The sequence below is a fragment of the Chrysochloris asiatica genome, unplaced genomic scaffold, assembly GCF_000296735.1.
Source record: "Chrysochloris asiatica unplaced genomic scaffold, ChrAsi1.0 scaffold00034, whole genome shotgun sequence".
Lineage (NCBI taxonomy): Eukaryota > Metazoa > Chordata > Mammalia > Afrosoricida > Chrysochloridae > Chrysochloris > Chrysochloris asiatica.
Window position 1 is genome coordinate 13,868,205 of NW_006408552.1, and position 8,349 is coordinate 13,876,553.

The 8,349-nt window shown below is 45.1% G+C and overlaps 1 protein-coding gene across 1 annotated transcript in view; it reads left to right on the forward strand.

The window, feature by feature from the left end:
• The window catches only part of USP42 (ubiquitin specific peptidase 42), a 49,156-nt gene extending 41,542 nt beyond the window's left edge, over window positions 1–7,614 (forward strand). Inside the window, exon 16 of the mRNA XM_006859859.1 lies at window positions 7,565–7,614. Within this exon, the coding sequence (XP_006859921.1) occupies window positions 7,565–7,614 (50 nt within the window). The remainder of the gene's footprint in view (window positions 1–7,564) is intronic.
• The last annotated feature ends 735 nt before the right edge of the window (window positions 7,615–8,349 follow it).

The following is an 8,349-nucleotide window of genomic DNA, read 5'->3' on the forward strand; positions in this document are numbered from 1 at the left end:
TGAGAAGTTTCAAGATACCAATGTTGGTCGTTTTGATGTAACTTAGGATTTAATTTTCGGCCTATTTCCTCTTTTGTCTGCTTGTCCCGCTCTACAATCCCCCGTTTAGTCCTTTTTCTAGTTGAAACAGTTCAGGGCCGGCTGTGGCCGTTTGGTTTTAATTGGAAACTGTCTCTTTAAATTTCTAGGACATCTGTGCGCATGCGTAGTAGAGGGTGGGGCTGGGGTGCCCACTAGCTCAGGCACCCCTATAGTCACCAGAGTGGAGGTGCGCAGACAGCAAGGGACCAACGAACAGATACCAAAAGAAAAGAATGTTCACGCCTTTATCTCAGCAGTTCTTCCAGGCATCTGTGGCCGCTCCAATCCTTTCCCCATGTGGTCTCACCCAAGATGGCGGCTCCTGGAGCAGCCGAGCGTCCTGGACTAGAAAGCAATAGATTTCTTGCTTCTGCCACAAATTACCCCAGCTGTGAGCCTTCCAACCTTCTAAGTATTCCTTTACATGTGATTCAGAGTTCTGGGACCATCCCCTGAACCTGCTAGGTCGGGTATTCTGTGTTGTTGTTGGCAGAGCTCTGTACTACATGTCCACCCCATCCGCCATCTTGTTTGTTCCCTGCCATTTGGTTTTAAATGGAAACTGTCACTTTAAATTTTGAGGAGATCTGTGTGCACGCATAGTAGAACCCTCCGAGGTTGGGGGTGAGGTGTCCATGTGCTCAGGCACGCCCTGTAGTCACCAGAATGGAGGTGCACAGACAGCAAGAGACCAATGAACAGATACAAAAAACAACAACAAAAGAGAATGTGCAGACCTCTATCTCTGTGGTTCTGTCAGGTGTCCATGGCTGCTCAGATCTTCCTCTGCTTGGTCTCTCTCAGTATGGCAGCTCTAGGAACAGGTGAGTGTCTTGAATTAGAAAGCAGTGTATTTCTTCCTTCTGCTACAAATTCCCTTAGCTTTTCAACCTTGTAAATATTCCTTTATATGTGGTTCAGAGTTCTGGGGGCATCCCCTGAGCCTGCTTGGTCCAGTATTCTGTGTTGGTGCTGACAGAGCTCCTCACTGCATTGCTACCCGATCTGCTATCTTGTTTGTTCTAGGACTGATCCTTGATGTAAAGACTCCTTCCCTCTCAGTTGGTATTTTGAGCTACTACATCCATGGGTATAGGTCAAGTTCATCAAAAATTGTAGGAATTTACACTAGTTTCTTTTATCAAAATTGTTTTTAATCTTCTTTTAGTCTAGTTCTAATTATCAAGCCATCGAGGCTATGTCAGATGGGTACTATCTGCAAGTTTGGGTGTTCTTGTGCATCTCCCCTCACTTCATATCAGCTGGATGCTTCACTCTCAGCTCTAGCCCTCCATGGCTATGTCCTTGTCCATGGGCTCAGAAGTCCCCAGGTCTCCTCACACTTTTGACCAACCAGCCCTTCCTCTTCTCTCTCTCATCTCCAGGTCAGTGGGAGTCTGTGAAACATGGTTGGACTCAGCCCATTTCTTCATTGCTGCCTTTCCGCCTTTTCCATTCACCAGTAGACCAGTGTGGTTGCCAGCAAGCTTACATGCCTGCTCATGTGTTTTCTTTGAGCTTCAGTCTTGGAGAGGGGTTTGTCCTGACGGCACTTGATTGCTTGCCTTGATGACTTCCTGGCGAACAACTTGCTTGTTCTTTTAGTAGTGATGAACAATTTTTAGGTGTGCAGTTTAGTGAAATTGATTACATTCTTCGTGTTGTATAATTATTAATCCGTTTCCAAATTATTCCACAACATTTTTCATGTTGTATAATTATTAATCGTTTCCAAATTATTCCACCACCACTAATATCAACCTATTGCCTCCTAAGTCAAAACCCCTTTTTTCTTTCAGCCACACCTAGTAAGCTGTAGTAAGCTTTAGTTACTGTTTCTTTGCCTATTTTATGTAAGGTCACACAGTTTTTGTCTTTTTGTGACTGATGTGATTCACTCAGTGTGAGCTCTTCAAGTTCATGCACACTGGTGTGCTCCAGGACTTCATTGTTCTTTTGGCTGTTGTGGACCACGTTTTGTTTCTTCTGAGTGGGTTGTTGGGTTAGATGGTAATCCTTTGGGCAGCGTTTTAGGAACCACCAAACCGGTTTGCACAGTGGGTGTACATTTCACATTGCCATCAGCAGTGGCTAAGAGGTCCAGAAAACACCTGCTGTGTTTGGTTTTTGTTTTTCTTCATTGCCATTCTGGTGGAGGTGAGGTGCTATATCTTTGTGCTTTGATTTACATCTTCCTGTGGTGCTGTAGGATAAGCACCGGACTGCTAATTATAAGTTCCAGTGGTTCAAACCCACCAGCCACTCTTCATAAACCCTATACAGGGTCGCTATCAGTTGGAAATGATTTGACAGCACTTAATTCACAGTGGTAAATGAAGAGATCTAATGGCGAATGAAGAGACCTAATAGTGCAGTGGATCAAGTGATGGCTGGTTAACTGTAAGGTTGGCAGTTCAACCCACCAACTGCTCCCTGGGGACAGATGAGGCTGTCTGCTCCTGTAAAGATGGGCAGTTTTGGAAACCCTCCAAAGCAGTTCTCTGTTCTACAGGGTCCCTTTAAGTTGGAACTGTCTCGATGGCGTTGGGTTTGGTTTATCTGTAATGGGTAATGATATTGACCACCTTTTCATGTGCTTGTTGGCCATTTGAATATCCTCTTTGGTTCAAGGTCTTTGCCCATTTTTTGATTGGGTTCTTTTTGTTTTTGGTTGTAATGTTTTTAGATGGTCTGCAAAATTCCAAAGAATACTTTGGAATTCCAATTTCACTTGCAGATTGCTTGGAATTCCTGTGGCAGTATTGATAAAATGGTTCTGCTGGAGCGTAGCTCCAAGTCTGCCTGCTCGGGGCTGCTGGAGCCCCAGGGTTGCCATGACAGAGGACACAGGGTGCTGTGAAGCCCAAACACTGACACATACATTGTCACGGTGACTCTGACACACCGTTTTGGTTGCCCAGAGCCCTTTGGGCTGTGTCCTGGGATCACAGTGGTGGTGTGGTGTCACAGGGGCCATGGGAAGAGGATGCATCGCTGTTTAAGGCATGGCCCCTGGTCTCCACCAAGTGCCCGTGTGCCAAGAACCAGTAAACACGCAATGTGGACTGTTCTGGGAGGAGAAACGCAGTCTCCTAGTGTCATGGAGAAGGTTGTGAGCAGCAAAAAGTGAAGGCCAAAGTGGTTTTTGCTCTGTATTTACTGTGGTGAAAATATATATGGGGAGTTTCCTGACTTATTTAGACTCCCTTCCCACAACTCCTTCTTAAATGGGTTCTGACGTAAGCCACATACCTTTTTTTTTTAATTTTCGTTTTCTTCCTTACTGCCTTTTAGAATCAGTGTCTTTATGAATGATAACATTGAGACTGATCACATGAAGGGTTACATGCCGTAAGACTGTACTAGCACGTGTTATAACAGTCAGGTGAACAACTGTTCAGGTGGTTTGTTATAATTTGAATATATCCTAAGTTGGGGACAACCTGTACATAACAAACCCTACATGTGTCATCTCAGCTATCTACATGTGCAGTTCCATGGCCATGCTTACCTCCTGTCTTGGGCATTGCTGGGTGCTGCCCTTTTTCAAGTCCTAGCACCACAGTCCACATACACGCAGTGACCCCTAAAGTAAGCCTTCCCCTCATCTGTGCTGCTCTGTAGAAGTGAGACCTTGCAGTACTTGTCCCTCTGTACCCGATTCATGTCACTCCGCATGTTCTCAGGTCCAGCCACTGTGGCAGGTGTCTGGCAAGTCTCTCGGGTGGTCTGGGTGGACCTGGTGTATGCATTCCTCTGGTGATGCTTGTTCTGCCGTTTGGTTACTGGGAACAGTGCTGCAGTGACTGCATAGGACCCAGCAGTGTTTCCTTCTGTTGTGCATAGGGTCGCTCTGAGTCCGAACGTGCTGCCAAACTGCTGTCCCCAGTGGCTGCACCATTTTACATTCCACCAGCAGTGGATGAAGTTTCCCATTTCACTTCCTCTCCAACACCTATTATTTTCCTTAATATTGTTGTACTAATTGCCATGTTTGTAGGTATTAGTGGTATCTCATGTGTTTGGGTTTGCACTTTCCTAATGGCTAAGGAGCTCTGGTCTCGTGTCCCATGTCCTTGTGGTATAGTGGTTAAAATCGGGCTGCAGAACCGCAAAGTCAGCAGTTCAAAACCACCAGCTGTTCTGCGGGAGAAAGATGAGGCTTTCTGCTCCTGTAAAGATTTACAACCTCGGAAACCCTGTTCAGGGTCGCTATGAGTCGGAACTGACTCTATAGCACAAAACTACCACCAGTGACTTTGAAAATCTTTTTGCATTCTTTGGTGACATTTTGTCTTCTTTGGTGATATTCATTCAGGCCCTCCATGTTTTGATTGGGTTGTCTTTTTGTTATTAGTATGTTTTTTGAAGAAGTTAGACAAATTTTAGAATTGTTTGTACATTAACATTTCGGCGATTTGGGTGGGGTTGGTGAGGAAGGCTCCCTGCTGACTCGACTGGGTACATCAGCATTGCATTATGAGGGGGCTCCTTCCTCTGTGTGGTTGTATGGAATGATGTGGCCCCACAAGGAAGGGGAGGCCAAGTCCCCACCTGGCTGGAGTTCCTCACGTGTGTCACCCCAGTGAGATCTCGGGCTGCAGCAGGCTCTGCCCTGTGACTTTGCCCCTGTTCTGAGGGCTGCCTGATTTGCAGACACCCCTTTCTCACCATCCTCCATGCATCTCAAGTCCCATGTCCTGCATTTGCCCATTTCATCTGTCATTGGACTTGTCTCTGGTTCCACTCAGCCCTCAGCTCGTTTCTTTGGCCCTACTTAGATCTTTGTTGTGATGATGGTCCATTGGATGAGGCTGCAGGTGAAGCCGCCCCCTCAGTCATGTGAACTTGAGCAGTAGCTCGTGACACACATGGGCCTGTCCTCCCAGAGGCCTGCTGTCAGGCACACACAGGCTCCAGAGAATGGGGTGTGAATTGTAATAGTTTGTCAGACAAGATCATGATTAAAATGTTTCCTAACCTTTGCTTTCTAGGTGATTGAAAACTCGGCCTCAAAACAATTTGCTAGTTACGGTAAGCTGTCGTCTGACTGCATGTTTCATGAGAGCTGACAGAGAGCAGTGAGGGGGGCACACAGAGGAGGGAGTAACTTGAAAAGGTCAGGGTGGGACTCGGTGAGTCTGGGAACCTGCCACCTTAGCTGCTTCCCAAAAAAACTTGTAAAGCTGGAGAAGGGCTCTAACCCCCTTTCTCACCTCACTTTCCCCCCTTTCTCACCTCAAACTTCCCAACTCTGTCAGCAGGATTTCTGTAGGAAGTGTCATTCTGTGCTTCCATTCATGGCTTCAGAACCAACAGGCAGTCATTTGATGGAGACTCCTATTTCTGTAACCCAGGCCTACATGGTCACCCTTAGGGTGTGCGCACTACAGAGCAGATCGGAATCCTTGAGAGTCAAGGCCTCTTCAAGTGACTGAATTCTAGAAGTTTACTCAGTGGGCTTGGGCATGCTTGTCTGTGCTCTGCTTATGCCACGGTCAAGGGACAGTGGATCACTTTGCCCTTGAAAGGCATCTTGCCCGTGTGTGTCTTTTAACGTGACAAGGATTTAAGTGAGTTTCAAGTCATTTACTCCTGAAGATGAATTTGCAGTTAAGGAATAGGTTTCTTCTATGTGCCCACAAGGAAGAGACCTAAATCTCAGGAGTTCCTGGGTTCAGTGGATTAGCAGCCACACTGGAAGAACTCCCAAAGAAGTCATTGTTGGTGTGTGAACAGGCGAGAGGCCCCACCTGCCTTGGGAATCACTAACGTCTGCCACCTCTTGTCTTTCAGATTCACCGTGTTCAACAGAAGCCATCCCCAACCCAGCTTAAATTATAAACATAGAAAATAACTGTTCAAATCTGCGTGGTGCTTCTTTAGTAAATACTGTACAGGTTTTACCATGGAAAATTTTTTTGTTGTTGTTAGTTTTTACGTTTTCTTAATTGCCCTGATTCCAAATGGATGAACACTTTCTACAACTGCTGACCATTGTAAAATACCGTGTATATAAATCTCATTGAAATAATGCCCTGGAATAGAACATCTCAAATGCTGCTTAACTACAGACTCAGGTTGATTACTTGTATTTCATGTAATGTTCCTCCAAGTTAGACATCTGGTGCAAGACCAACCGGGAAACCATGGAATTATTAAAGTACAAACAACTGACGGTGTGTATATTTAATTTAAAGACGTATTTAAAGAGTCACAGCTCTCAGCCAGACTTTTGAGAGCAATCTGTTTTCTGTAATGTCTGATACTAGAAACTAATTTGCTTCATATTTTTAGTTGTATTCAAGATTTGAAGATGTATTTTATAGACAAGTTCTGGTTTTGAACTTTGTGGAACTATTCCAATCAATTTACCAGTTATGATGAGTGTTTACATTATGAATGTATAATCCAAACATTATTTGTAAAGCCTCCTGTATGTTTTTATTACCTAACCCTTTTGGATACAGTGTCTCTTGTCTTGACTATATGGTACAAGCAGGCGTCTGAGTTCATCAGCTTAGTCCCTAAAGTTCCTAGTTACAGACAAATTCATACTGTGATTTTATTTTTAATATGGATATGCTATCAAACTGTGATACACTTATAATTCACTGGTCCTGCATCAGGAGATGGAGTGGGGAAAACTGTATGTAATACAGTTTGTTATCTGAATAATCTTTATGGTTTATACCGTTTGCGTTGTTCAGAGATGTCTAAAGTTTGATCTTTGTTTTTTTAAAGATTAAAAAGCACTTGCCCCACTGTAAATATACAGCATGTAGAATTTATATAGTATATAAATGGCAGCAAAGTAAGCATTTTGTGTTGTTTTTTTCCTGCTGGTTTTCTATGGTTCACGGACAATCCTCCTCCCGGTCTTCCCTTCCTCACCCACGGCTGCAGAAAGTCCTGGAGCTCAAAGAACCCAATCTTAGGCAATCTTGTTTAACAATACATTTGATTTGTTTTTTCTTTTATTGAGTGAACACAGTATTTTCAAGAGCCGTACACCCTCCGATTTTACTAACTATTCACTTTCCAACAAAATATCAAGATACAGATTACTTTTTTCATGCAAGGTGTGGATGTATATACAGTGAATAACATTCCAGAAATCCTTATCTATGTACATTATTTACATCCTAACAATATTTACTGTAAATAGAAATGTTTTCTAAGAGAAAAATAAGAAAACTAAAAAGCACAACTGGTTTCTGGTCTATCACAGACCTAACTTCTCAGCAAGCACATCTATGTAGTTATAGATAGATCCATGTGTAACTTACAATATAGGCATTGCTTCCTGAAGCACCAGGAGCTGCGCCATGGTAAATAGCTCCTGTTTGCACTCCGTTTGGTGTACCACAGTTAATTCTTAAAAAAAAAAAAAAAAAAAAGTTACCTGACCCTGAAGACATAGGTGTGTATCAGGGGTGCAGGCCCCCCTCAGCTCTGCTCTGCCGCCATCCCTGTCTCTCAGGAGGAAGTGTGGTCTGCGGCCAGCGGTGGGTGGAGCGAATCAAGCACTGAGCGCAGATGCCGAGCTGACGGGAGGACGAACGTGACTGTCAGGACGAAGCTCAGGCAGAGGATGGCTGTGCACCCACCACCGTGTTAACACTGTCACAACGGGATCTGGAACTGGATGGCTTTACATCACACGGCCTCTAAGCACCGCGTGTTCTGCAGGATTCCTGTGGGCTCCCTCACAGGTGACTGCAGCGGAGAAACACACTTTGTGGGGACCGCCTGTTCCTATTTTCCAGCACCACTGAAGCCACAATTCGAGCCCAGCAGCCCTGGGCCTCCAGGGTGTCTCTGAGGCATAAGAGTCAGGAGAAAGGAAAAGGGTTTTTCTGGGTATGAGACACTGACCCAACTGCCCCATTGTGGGGTCTGGTGGCCCTGGCCGGTTTTCTGTGGGGGTGGAAGACTGGAGGCCAGAGTTGCATATAGACCAGTCAAGGCCGCCTGAGAACACCAACTGTCTTCTCAAAAACTAAAGTTTTGAAATTTGAGGTATTGGTACAGTAACAAAGCCTAAAATCTGGGGATGAAACCAACAAAAAGGGTGTGATGTGTGATGGTGAGTTAAGGGCTGGGAGCCCCTGCCGTCAGGGTGACTTGTAGCCACTTAGAGGCCAAGGGCCAGCCGCTCAGTCTTGGCATCAAGGCTGTCCTGCTAGAAGGGCATCCCAGCTATGTTCCTTCTCGGGCTTTCCTTTAGCACGGAAAGAGACATGTCAAAGTGTGGAGTCGGCGTGC